The following is a 14,064-nucleotide window of genomic DNA, read 5'->3' as shown; positions in this document are numbered from 1 at the left end:
AAGTTTCTTTCTAAGTAGCCATGTTTAAGTTTCTTTCTAAGTAGCCATGTTTAAGTTTCTTTCTATGAAGCCATGTTTAAGTATCTGGAATGAAATCTTGTGTTTTGAATGGTTTTGGGATTTAAATTAAATAAATATTCCTCAAAGCTTAGAAAGCAAATTTAATTCAAGCATGTATCAGTGTAGCTAAGGTTAAATGGGATTCTACTATAAGTTTAGCAGCTATGTGCTTATGTCTTGGAAAAAATTATTTTAACTTTCTTTTGATTTGTTATTGATGTCAGCCATAGAATTCCATCATTGGACACCTTTAGTCACATGTTGGATGAGCCAATATTTTTTGTTTAAATCTGTGTTATTTTTTTATATGGTTTTTCTAATTCCCTTTTTATATGGTTTTTTTGAATGAGACTGTCCTACAATTTACTTCTTCAAAATATAAAATTGTTACAATTCTCTCTAAACCCTTGACAAAACAATGTGGCTAAGTCAAGAACCAGACATCTAGGGCTCTGATATAACGAGACACTTTAATGAGTGTAAAAAATAATGAAGATAAAACAATCAAATACTTTACAAATGGGCAAAGGTCAGTGTCTGAATATAACAGCTATACACAACTTGTAAAAGTGAATGTCGTTCTTGCCTTAACCTTCTATTTCCTCCATGAGTCTGACTGACTTGACCCAACCTTTTTAAAGAAACACATAGTTCATAGGTTCCCGGTCATTTCATCCCCGCTCACTTCATCCCCGGTCATTTCATCCCGCTCACTTCATCCCCGCTCACTTCATCCCCGGTCACTTCATCCCCGGTCACTTCATCCCCGGTCACTTCATCCCCAGTCATTTCATCCCCTGGTCACTTCATCTCCTGGTCACTTCATCCCCAGTCATTTCATCCCCGCTCACTTCATCCCCGGTCATTTCATCCCCGCTCACTTCATCCCCAGTCATTTCATCCCCGGTCACTTCATCCCCGGTCACTTCATCCCCAGTCATTTCATCCCCTGGTCACTTCATCCCCTGGTCACTTCATCCCCTGGTCACTTCATCCCCGGTCATTTCATCCCCTGATATTTTCATCATCTGATCATTTTTATCTACCAAATTTTAATTTAAAAAATCATGAAATGAGCGATATTTAATATATTCATTTTTTTATATAAATGACAAAATTTAACACGTTAATGTTTAAAAGGAATTAAAGCAAAACTTATACAGGCGACATATATCCCGAGGATGGGTGAACTCCGCCTTTATTAGAAAAAAATAAAACCTTATTTCAGGGCTAAAAATGACGCGCCCATTTTCAAGAAAGAGCGATTGAAAAACAAAATAAAGTGAAACATGGTCGTACTTTCACTACACCTTGGCCTTTGATGATAAGTTATCAGCGGCATGGTTATAATTATTGTAATCGTATTTCTATCTCTCAAAAGATTTCCTCTACTTGCACCACACCTTGGCCTTTGAAGATAAGTTATCAGCGGCACGGTCATAATTATTGTAATCGCACTTCTATCTCTCAAATGATTTTTTACTACTTCCATCAAACCTTGGCCTTCGATCCGGATAAAATTATGATATTACAATCCCCACATCCAATAGAAGCGCCATAGTTAAGTAGACACCCAGATTTACAATATAATATAAGATTTCTCATTAAGAAAACAAAGTGGAAGAGGAGACACTATAAACGCATTAGTAACAAGTCATAAAATGTCAAAAAGCATTCTACATAATCATATTTATAAATAAAATACTTAATTGGGGATGAAATGACCGGGGATGAAGTGACCGGTAATGAAGTGACTGGGGATGAAGTGACCGGGGATGAAATGACCGGTCACCAGTTCATAGTCAGATAACCAAAACCCTATTGACCTAAATGGAGAAATTTTACATCAGTCTTTTTTAAGTACACAGGCCTGTGTTGCATGTGTCGGCTGATTACCCATAGGGCTACACCGACCAGCATCACAGTTCAGTTACAATATTAATATCTACAAAAAGTAACATCATTAGTAAAATGACAAAGTCTAGAAACTCTCTTAGGCAGTAGATTAGAAAACATTGTTACATATGTCTCTTTCTGTTTTGAAAGACAATTGATGCTACCAAGCCAGTTTAGGTTTTTTTGAGTTGGGCTAGAATCTTCTTTGACTAAGCAAGCTGATTATGTAGCAGCAAACTTCACAGTTCATGCATGAGAATGCATTTGTATTTAGGGCTAGCAGATAGTACAGCTTTCTCTTATCTAAAGCTACTTCAGTCCATTTAGTCTTGGCAAGATTTGAAAATGTATCAGTTATAATTACTTAAATTAATGAAAACACAAAATTCAAAAATAATAAATTACAATATCATGATCAAATTGAAAGTCAGAAATAGATACAATGATAAAACACATTTCATATTGTATATGCAAGGACAACGCTTTTAAGAACTCTTCCTTACCATGTGATTGAACCACAAATGAGTTGCTAAGTTTAATTTTAATTTAATTTCAACTCTAATTAGCAGATGGCCTAAAAATATTGGGGAATATTTGCCCCTTCCCACTTTTCTCAAAGGTACAATTTAACATTTATAAAGGCAATGTTGAGAGAGGGGTGGACTAGTTTTGGATGAGGATAATTTGGGGTTCTCAATTGGGGGTGGGAACACTATTTGCAACTGCTACGTGTGAAGGATTTGATTAATGTAACTAGCTGATATAAGTCTTACATGTGCATAGATAGACAGTTTCTTTATGAAACAAAACCATTTCAACCTATTTGTTTGATACTTTTATTCAGGAAAGGCATCTTCAAAAACAGCTGAAACACTTGGTTCACCACAGCTTTTAAGTAGGAAATCACTAATAAAGGAAAGTTTTAAAGGGCATCCTGGGGATTATGATTTATCAATGCCATCAATGATAACCGATCCTACATCAAATAGTTCGATTTCTTTAGATTTAGAGAAAAGTCTAGAACATTGTTACAGTTCTAAACAAAAACCTGCATCCAAATTATTGAAGTCTACATTTCCGTTACCTAAGGCAATACAGAAGTCAAAAACTATGGATGCGGTTGATGTATATGAAGCTCCACCACTCTCTAAAGTCTTTGGTTCTGTGAAGATGAGCAACACTATTCAGGGATCTCCATTGGGCACAGGATCTTTGTTTTCTGATACACTTGGTTCTAAATTCTGGGGAGCAGCACCACCTCCCACAATGCTTGTTAGCACAGGATCTTCCTCTGGTGTCTTTGGGTTTGGAGCAGGAGATGAAGTGCCACCAGCATCATGTGTAGCTCATTCTGTCTCAAGGTCACCCTTTAACTTAACTCCTTCTCAAGGTGCAGCCCCACTGCCTAGTGCATCTTTTGGCACAGGATATTCTTCTAACTTATTTGGTTCAGTACCATCACTACCTTCACATGCTGTAGGATCTTCAACTAAATGTGCTGTACCACCACCACCACCTCCATGTGATGTACCAATACCACTATCTTCCTCCCTTCAAGTCCAACCTGTTGCACTTATTATTGACCACAAAAGAGAAGAGGATGCACTACCCCATATTCCTCCGCCTCTGTTTAGCATGAGGAGAAAACCATTATCAACTACTAAATCCTTGTTACATTCACCACCACAGTCTGAATCTCCTGGTGAGCATACACAACTTTCAAACCAATCTTTGCAGAGAAGCAACATTACCTTTCTTTTTGCTGAAAAATGTAAAGCACCACCAGTGTTAAAACCCTCAAGCTCTAAACATTCTAAATCTGCTTCTGTAGATAGGATTTTATCATCTGCAGACATTAGGATTGGTTGTGTAGAGCTTTCAGAACCAGTACAATTAGATGTCTCAAGATCAGATGTCTCAAGCGTTAGCGCTAGAGCAGAGTCCCAGCAGTACCAAGGGTTAGAAATGCCAATAATGCCCAGTTGTGAAGGCATTTCATCTCCAAGAGCATTCAGCTTACCAGCAAGGCATGTATTTAAAAGTCATTATCAGCTACAACCAGAGTCAATTCAACCTTTACCTTTCAATGACACTAAGAGTGTTGTATTGAAGAACTCAGCAGTTTATTCCAAGAGAGCTGAAACCCTTATGGCCAGAGAAGTACAAGACAGTTATTGCCATGATATAGAAATGGGAGATAATCTTCTATTTGATTTTAATGAACAGCTTGACATGTATGAAGACAAAACCCTTCCAATGTCAAGTGAGGATTATAAAGCAATAGAAGGGAGTCAGCCAATCAGAAGTAAGCATCTCTTCGACCTTGGCATTGGGACTGATGTTACGAATGTAAGATGTACATACAGAAAACTTGACCGTGAGACTTTGATCAGACTGATGAGCTGTCAAGCAGTGGTAAGACTATTTGCTATGTATTTTTTTTTTTACTTTGGTTTTAGTGTTTCTAAATAATATTCTTCAGCTTCTAATGAACTTTTCAAATTCACTAGCTTTTCAATCTAAACTATCTTTGATAAAAATATTCTTCTTGACAGTAAACAAAATGTCTTTTCCAAATAATTTGAATTACCAATTTTTACACTAAAAAGCTGATACAATTGAAAACGGGCATACGTAGTTGTGGCCCTTTTCAGTTTGGATTTGCATTAGTTTTGAGTTAGTTCTCTTTTTGCTTTGCATAGAAACTCCCATCACTCCCACAGAATTACCTAAAACTGCACTCATCCAAATCTAAGAGGCATAGGGTTTTTCTTAATGGTTCAGTTGGCATTTAGTATGTTAGCCAAACCACACCTGAACAATAGTTTTTTAGTTGTCAGAAAATTTTGCATAATTTAATTGAAAGTTTTAAGCAGGCCTACTCTACTGTAAGTTTATCTTATGTTTCTATTTCTCTTACCTAATGTGCTAATCTGTTATTTAATGTAAGTAACATTATTTGTAGTTCAAACATTTTTTTGAATAATTTGTATAATTTAAATTATAAAACATTGGCTTCGATTCCAAAGATTAAGGATGAGTGCAATTTTTCACGTCATGCAAAAACATGGTTGACATGTATTTTTGTTTTCCAGAAAGATGCCGACAAGGCCATTGTCCGTCTGGGGTCTATTTAAGTTTTGTTGTGTCATTTGGGCCAGGGCTTTTCTTTGGGTCTGACTTGTGTTCCGCTACCTTTGTAAAAGTTCTACTGCTGTTTATTTTGGAGGCTATCTGTTTCCAACTGCTTTCATTTATGTCAGTGAGTACAAAATGGTGCTTAAGTTGAACTTTATAGCACTTCCAGGGGAAACCGATGTTATGCCATTCTTCTTTAAGCTCGCCCAAAAAAAAAAAAGGATTGCCTATGGGATAAGGTCGTTTCCTTACTGGATAGATGTCCAACTCAGCGCAGCTGTTGAATAGTAAGTAGTGCTTTTATATTGTCGACCTAAGGTATCAGCAGAACTATTATTTGTAAGATAGTCATGCCAATGTAGGCCAATTATCAGGTGGAGGCATTTGAGAAGCCTTCTATATGTCAGGTGGGTTTAGTCGCTTAGGTAGGGTATGATATTATGGTCCCGTATCCCCAGCCTGAACAGAGTAACACAAGAACCTAAATAATGGCATGTAAAATACGAACATTGAATAACAGTTATTCAACTGAACATTTAGTGAATAACAACAGTTGTCAACAGGAACAATATTTAATTATACTTAATTGTAATTTTCAAACATATTTACATATACATCAATATCATTGAAGTTATCGTTGGATTAATAATTAGTCTAATATCACACCAATAAGTTTCCATAACACACCTTCACACTCCATCTCGGCGTCCAACAGAACCTCAACTCCCTACACCTCAACACCGATAGTTACTACACAACTCCAAGGGCGGAAAGACGACACACTTTCCCATAGCCCAAAGCCTAACACTCCTTACAAGGGAGAAACAAAAATCCAGCTACCCAGCTCACAAAAGAAGCTCTCTCTCTCTCTCTTGCGGGAACTAAGGATGACGTAAACACACACACACACACAATATTCTAGACAACCAAACACACTTAAAAGAAACTACTTCTTTTACGCTAAAACACCAATACTAAATGCAAAGAAAACTTCACGCGCGCACGACACTATAGAGCACTCAGGTCTCAAAAGTGTGCTCACTTCTTTATAAATATTGATTTATTTTTGGAAGGCGAAGAGACCTATTCTGGCATACTCATGTTGAGAGTTGGACGCTATGCTGCCTTTATATCTGAAGTGAGTGAGTTATCTCTTTGGAGGAGTTCTGGAGCATGTTGATGTTGGTAGACCGACCAAACAAGGCAGCAGCCTCAGCTAATGCATTGACAGCTAGTTGAAGCTCCTTCTCAATGTTTGAAAGAATGCATAAGAAACTCAGGAACAATCATCTCTTAAATTTTATCATGGAAGAGTAGGACCCTAAGTTGTCTTCAGTCTGAAACTTGATGTAGAAACTCTCTTGCTGACGTCGCCTCATTCTATTCAGCATTATTTTAAACTATTGTGAAAAGTGTTTATATGCACACACCCCAGCTTTACACCATATCCAAATGTAGAAATATTATTACCAATTGTTTTTTGTTTAGCGCAATTTCATGCTTTTAGCTTTCTCAATGGGCTATGATTCTATCACTTGTCTGGACTAGTTGGGAAAACAAAAAGGGGTGTCAGTCAGAAGGGGGTATCTGGGTGAATGTTACTGTGATCGCTTTAAAAAAAAAGTTAACTTGCAAAGACAAGCGCAAATAACAAAAGAAAACGTACATAGATTCCTGATGGACAATGGCTTTGTCTGCATTATTCTGCATTATTCTGGCAAAAAGGGACTTATTCAGCTTATACAATGATTCTGTCAAGTAATTTTTTTTTCCTTGTTCGAGATGCCAAAATAAATAATTAATTACCTAATTAATTAACTAATTGGTTATTTTTTTTTATTTATTCTTGTTTTTGTCAGGTACTAGAATATATATTTTTCCTTGTCAACTATTAACTTCCTTGTCTAAAGATAGTCTTTTTTTCTTTTGGAACCTTGCTGTGAATATTATAGTCTTTCTCTATTGCAGGTCTACAGCCTTTTATTTTGTATATCTCTGTCTTATGTATTTAAAAAAAAAATCTATAACTATTCTGTTTTAAAGAAGTGGCTTACAGCTCTATAACTGTTCTGTTTAAGGTATACATTTGTGTAACTGTGATCTTATTCTGTTTAATATAACTCTATTTTAGGTCTCTAGTAGCATACTGCTGGGGTATGTTTACTTTTTGCTAGAGTAATTACTTGAAGATGTTAAAGTCTAATTTGTACTTGCCGTTGATTACTGTATTTGAGTGATTGGACAGCAAACATACGAAACAGTTTAACATTGAATTTTTGAAGAACTAACACTAACGTTAACGTGATATTGAATTCTGCATGCAAACAGCAACAGGACTGTCCCAAGAGCTTGCCCCCCCCCCCCTCCTAAGGAAAGAGCCACGCTCTCTGTTATGGGGCTTTCCACCCGGTAACTGTTCCTGAGCTGCCGGAGGTGAGATAAACACTGATCGACCCAAAAGTAAACAAGAAATGTACACAAAACCTACTAAATGCAAGAGAAACCATAGTCCAATTCCCGAAAGTTAGGCCTACCATCAAGGTCTATACGGACGAATCAACCAGAGAAGTCTAAGGCAGAACAAACTCGGGCTATGGAGCCTAGTCAGTTTCCCTGGTGCAACAGAAAACGACTAACTAGTAGGCCCATGTGCAGGAGAAAGCAATTACGTTGCGGAAATGTAAGGAATCAAGAATGCCTTGCAGCATTTTGAAAGACGTATTGAGGAGGAACTGCGGCACCGGCCAATGTAACTCTTTTTACAAACACTTTCTTGCCTGCAAGATCTCGAGAGCACAGAGGCATGGCCTACACAACTGGCAAAAACTGTCGTACGTGGAGCGCCCAGAAAGGAAATATCAGGTACGTATGGTGATGCAATGGGATCCATCGCATTGTGGAATCAGAGGAAACGAGAGGGCCGACAGTTTGGCGAAGCTAGGAACGCTTTTAGACCCACCAGAGGAGCCGCAAACATACGAGACTGCAAAAGTTCAGATTTGTGAATGGATCAAATCCAAATGGTACAAAGCTGGGACCATTGCAGCAAGGGACGGGATGTCTGTAATGTTCTCAAACGCCCAAACAGAAAATATGAATGGTGGCAGCTAGACAGAAAGGAGCAAGAAATCTTGGCAAGATTCCGCACTGGACGCTGTCCGATAGGAGCCTATTTCGCGAGAGAATCACGATCCCAGATGTCGACACTGCTACGAGGAAGACGAGACAGTTACATACATCCTGTACGACTGCAGTGTGCTTAGAAACACATTCAAAGATACGACTAGTCTTGAAACAGAACTGGTGCATGCTGGGGTCTCGCTCTGTACGGAGACAGGCAGACCATTGCCAGATAAATGGACCTTGCTGTAAAGGATTAATCCCAGTACGGAGCCTTAGTGCATGGAGGCTTACAAATGCTAGATCGCCTAAGTCTCTAGAAGACTCTACGCTGTCTCCTATTTTATTTCTAATTTGAATGACCTCATTTGTAAGTTCAGACTTAAACTCCATTACACACAATTACTTCTAGATCTATGTAGTCTCTTCAGAATGTAAGCTAATTCTAATGTTCCTTGTCTCTGTAGCTTACTCTAGGCCTAGACCTATGTTGTAGTCACAGTCAAATGGTAAACCTCTTATTACTTCTAAGTCCACCTTTTATTTGTCCTCAAACCTCCAACAGGATGGTAGCTGGCAGTTTGGCATGACACTTGACCAACTCCTAGGAATCAATAGTGGACAATGTCAACATATTCTCATTCAAAGTGGACTCAAGTCACTTGGTATGGCATAGAAAAAAAAAACTTAGCATATTATTCATTAATTTTTGTTAGCATATTATTCATTAATTGTTTTGTTTGTTTATTATGTTATCAAAAAAAGCTTACCCCACATGTTAGCTGGTGCATGATGATATTTTGATCTTATCGAAATTCTGATATAAATGGTAGCTAGAGAAGTTGCATGGTTCTTACAAACAACAATAATATTGTCCTTTAACATTCAGTTATTGTTGGAAAACAAATTAATTCCATTTTTAGATGCTTGATAACTAATGATGTAAGCACCTTATTCAGGATATGTAGAACTATAATAAAAGTTAGTAAATTTATTGGAGGATAACTCTGAATATTATTTCAACTGTATATTTATAAGAATATATGAAAAAAATTAATAGATCTAGAGTCCGACTCACAATTCGTCTAGAGCAGTGTTTCCTAAACTTGTCCTTAACAAAACATTTTGCACATTCTGAGTATTTAGTGGAACACTTTCCTTTTATTATAGTTTGGATTTTTTTTTCTATTTTTTTTTAAATTAAAAAAATAATTAAGACATCAATTAAGTATAAAACTTTTTAAAAATATATATAGATATATCTATACATAAAAATCTGATTTCTTATATTGATGTTACGTCAAGCCAGTTTCTAGACCTTGACTTTGTTGCAACAAAATAAGAAAATCCTGTTCCTTAGAAATAAGTTGTATGAAACTGAAGTGAAAAAAGAAAGCTTGTTTTACAATGTTTTGATGCTCTTGAGAAAAACTCAACCTGAAATCATTTTATTGTATCTCTTGTTTCCAATTGGGGCGCAGTGGCTGAGTATTTAAGTGCTTGGCTTCTGAACTTGAGGTCCTGCATTTGAATTTGGGTGAAGGCTGGGATTTTGAATTTCAGGATTTTTAGGGAGCCCTTGAGTCCACCCAATTCTTATGGGTACCTGACTTTAGTGGGGGAAATAAAGGTGGTAGGTGGTTGTGCTGGCCATATCACACCCTGCTAGTTAAATGTTAGCCAAAGAAAGAGATGACCTTAACATTATCTACCCTGCAGACAGCATGGTCTGAAAGGGGAACTTTGTTTCAAATTAGATTCAGAATATAGAACAGTTCAAAGTTCAAATTGATGTTTTAGAACTTATTTTATTAACAAGAACTTATACAAATCTTTTTTTCCCCTGCATTTTACTTGGAGATTCATTTATTTGGTGGCCTACTTGTTAATTACTCCATTAGTTTTGTGGAACACCTTATACAGCCTAGTGGTCCACCTAACACAATTCGGTAAACACTGGTCTAGAGGATTAAACTTTTTTTTTTTAAATTAAAGTTAATGCTTATTTCTTAATCAGTTTTCGGACTAGTAAGATTGTTCTAACTTATCAAGTTTGTTCGGTTAAGTCCTAAAGTCCTTAGATTTGTCTGATCTAGTCTTGAAATTCATTTGAATACAATTCAACAGGAAGCACTGCTGAACAGAACATCCAAAAATACTTGGCCACTCTTTTGGTGCTTATTTCTCTCTATGAGCTGGTGGAGCCTGTTTTGGACCTGGAAGTTTTGCTGAAGCTGCGGCTGTCAAATATAGTCAGCTTCCTAGAGAACAATGAAGAGACCTTCAGAAGTCTAGGGTTGACCTCAGAGGAAATGTCAAGGACAACTTCAGCAATCAACAAGGCCTTTAGGTTCTGCCAATCTATGGACACCATGTATCCCATAGCCTGCAGCACATTGGAACTGGGGCCCAGCTGGTACCATGTGGTGTTCACTATGATGAAGTATTGAGTCTCAGACTCAAAGTTGGTGAGAGAAACTGCTTTATTTTTTACATGAACTTGTTAACACTGCATTTGTTTCTAATTCAATAATTATGTCCCTTGTCTGTTTGAATCTAGCTTATAATTTTGTTCCCCTCTAATCCTTATCAAGGAGGGTAGTAACCTTTGTAATTAGTTTCATGTAAATTATATGTACTTATGTTTTTATTTCTTTTTCCTATTCTATTTTTGTTTTTAAAGTAAATAATGTCAATGTGTGTCCCAGCTGTTCTTATAAAACAATAGAATTTTTTTCTTAAACATTTTATTAAAATTATTTTAAAGTTTGTTGAGTTAGCATATTTTATTTCATTGTCAAATAATAAACATTTATTAATCATTCAAAATACATTTTGTTTCTTTATCCGAATATATTTGATTCTCTCCATTTTTTATAATACAAACTAAAAAAAAAATTAATTTTTTATCCTCCTGTATCTATTACATGACTTTTTAGCTTGTTTGTCAATATAGAATTAGTGCTAAGTAGTTGGAACATTTGTGGCTACAGACAATCCTATTTCATGATATTTTAGTTGGAAAGTTTAGGTGTTAACTACTTTTTTTCTTTGAAAGCTTACCAATTTGTGTTTCAAGCCATTTTGTTTCTTGACAATACATCACTTTTCAAAGAATACATCAAGATAAGAGAAATGAGGATTAAGAATGGGAAATAATTATGCTCTATTTTAGGAAAAATTCCAAATTAATTTTGTTATTAGTCAAAAAAATGTTATAGAAATGTAAAACTTTATTATGTGTTTCTGGTGTATAAGCTACTAATAGCTAACAAAACATTTATTTTTTTAAAGAAGTAAGTTAGAAATCACATTTATGGTACATATTCTACATATTTATTTTAAAATGAGATTTTTTATTGGAAGTGTTTTATTTTTTTGGTATACTGCACTGCTGCCCATGTACTAATAACAGCAATGTCTCTGCCTACATATTTTTCCACATCTGGTGCCTAGAAAACTGTTATTGGCTGGGGGTCTATTTAAGTTTTCTTTTTGTCTTCTGTGCCTATCTTCAACTAATAGAGTGGTGCCAATGGCTCTCAAAACACATGACAGAAGTGAACAACTTCTTTTATAGACAATTTAAGGGATAAGTTTTTGTCCAAACCGATGTCCAAAGTTTCCTCTAGATGATCATTTAATCCCATCCAATTTTTAGCCTTTGCGTGGCTGCCCATGCCATGCAGAGGCCTTAAAAGGTATACTCCCACAATGTATTGAATGAATGAGATGGTGGAAGGGACATGGACTAGTGAGCCCTTCCTTCTTAACAACCTGCAATCCACTCTGTACTTTGTAAGCCAACTTGAGGTTCCATGTTATAAACTTCTCCACTAGGGTGCCATAATAAGGGTGAGAAAATACAATTTACATTAGATCAATGTTTCTCAAACATTTGCCAGCTGCGCCCCTCTAGAAAAAAAGAATTTCATTAGTGCCCTCCTTAGCCAGCTAGGAGCTTTGGAGAGCACTGTAGGCTATCATAGTGTCTCCTTGAGGGAGGGCTTTAAGAATGTTTGAGCGCCACAGTTTGAGAAACTGCACTAGATATTGCCATCAATTTGATTCACCATGAAAGAAGACTTCATTGGCAGTGGGACTTAAATGTTGCCAGACGTTTCTCATCTCTTTGTTTACATGTAGAAAGTCATGTGATGTTATGCTGTATTCAGACAAGCAGGCAATCATCTTTTAACATGAATATTTTGTATGGAGTGTGGTAGGATTGTGATTGGTAGCTTGTAGTTTATAGATTCTGATATTTGTGCTGAAAATGTTAACCTGCATTGTGGACCCATGGGAGGACAAATCAGGGGCAACTTAGTTTGTGTGATCATTTTGTGTATTATCTTATTTTGTTAGAACTTATTTTTTAAAATTTTTTTTTTAATGATACCAGCATTAGTAACAGCTAATACAAAAAATCTGCAATATTCAAAGTTATTAAGAATTTAAAGTCCATTGGTTTCATAAAATTGTTTTATAGTTATAAGAGATATTTTTATTAGTTAATTCTGCTACCAAATATGTCCATTTTTCAATGTATTATATGTAGCTATCAAATATGTCATCGTTTCAATGTATTATATGTAGCTATCAAATATGTAATCGTTTCAATGTATTATATGTAGCTATCAAATATGTCATCGTTTCAATGTATTTAATAAAGCAATCAAATATGTACTTGTTTCAGCTGTTCAATGTATCATATTATTATTATATAAAAACTTGTAGTAAGAATTGCATTTAAAGTTGCAACATAATAGTCACAATTAGAAAACACAGTTTTTAAAAAAAACTTCTTAATTTGCTGTGACTAAATCTGTTCTTTGTTATTGAGAAAAAGAGCCATCTGTATCTCCTGCTTTTAAAAAGAACCATAACTGTGGGTTTTTTTCTATGGCCTCCAAAAGGATTCTGTTGTGCAGTCTGTCTGTCTGTCACATTTAAATCCAATTTGGCAATTATCTATAGATTGCTCAAAATCAGATGCATCTGTTACTATTTGTCATCTAAACATGAAGTCACACACTCACTGCACCTTTAAAAAATTTGTTTCTAACCTAGAGTATAAGATCCTCATAAATCTCTTGAATGTATAAAACCTACTTGGCCAATATATCTTGTCTGAGTGGAATGGCCAATCTAAGGAATATGGCTAATATGTGACAAAACCAGTCTGAGACACACTGTCAATCTAAGTGACATAGCCAATGTGTCACAAGTCACAGCCAATCTAAGGACATGGCCATTATGTCACAAAGACAGTAAGAGTCACATGGTCAATATACGTGACATGGCCAATATGTCACATAGCCAACATAAGTGACATGATATTTATGAATGATATGTCCTGTGTCATATTTTTGCTATAATATTCCTTACATTGCTTTTTATTTTTATTTTGCTTGTACATACTATACATTATATTTATATCTAGAGCCAACCTGGCAATGCTGGCGAACTAATGAAAAGAGTTCTCTTACTTTGTATATAAACAGCATAGATCCAGTCACCAGCTCCACCAGTTACATTTGTATGTTCACTCAATGAGGATATTATAAATAAAACTATTCTACATCTACTCCTTGTATACGTCTACAATACAGTCAAAGTATATCAATCAATACATTGCGCTCATACAGTGCAAACCTGTTTGTGTTGGTTTACTAAAGTAGGTTAGGATAACTTTTCATGACCTGTACACTATTTATTACATGCTTATTTCATTGTTTTAAAACGTTCATATTAAAGCTAATGCCAAAGACGTGAACTCTAAACCAAGCTATTATTGGACGTCTAAAAGAGAAGTGCTAGAGACCTGGACAAATAAGTCACAGTTTGTTT

General features: G+C 35.9%; 1 protein-coding gene across 5 annotated transcripts in view; it reads left to right on the top strand.

Annotated features, from left to right (window-relative positions):
• LOC106060547 (protein mono-ADP-ribosyltransferase PARP4-like) overlaps positions 1 to 13,801 on the top strand; it is a 48,934-nt gene extending 35,133 nt beyond the window's left edge. For all 5 annotated transcript variants that reach the window (XM_056031875.1, XM_056031873.1, XM_056031874.1 and 2 more), the window contains 3 exons: positions 2,801 to 4,371; positions 8,780 to 8,879; positions 10,342 to 13,801. In XM_056031875.1, coding sequence (XP_055887850.1) covers positions 2,801 to 4,371; positions 8,780 to 8,879; positions 10,342 to 10,664 — 1,994 coding nt within the window. In that variant the 3' untranslated portion in view covers positions 10,665 to 13,801. The remainder of the gene's footprint in view (positions 1 to 2,800; positions 4,372 to 8,779; positions 8,880 to 10,341) is intronic.
• The last annotated feature ends 263 nt before the right edge of the window (positions 13,802 to 14,064 follow it).

Source organism: Biomphalaria glabrata, chromosome 6 (assembly GCF_947242115.1).
Source record: "Biomphalaria glabrata chromosome 6, xgBioGlab47.1, whole genome shotgun sequence".
NCBI lineage: Eukaryota > Metazoa > Mollusca > Gastropoda > Planorbidae > Biomphalaria > Biomphalaria glabrata.
Note: the sequence above shows the minus strand (reverse complement) of the source record. Positions and strands in the feature narration are given on the sequence as shown.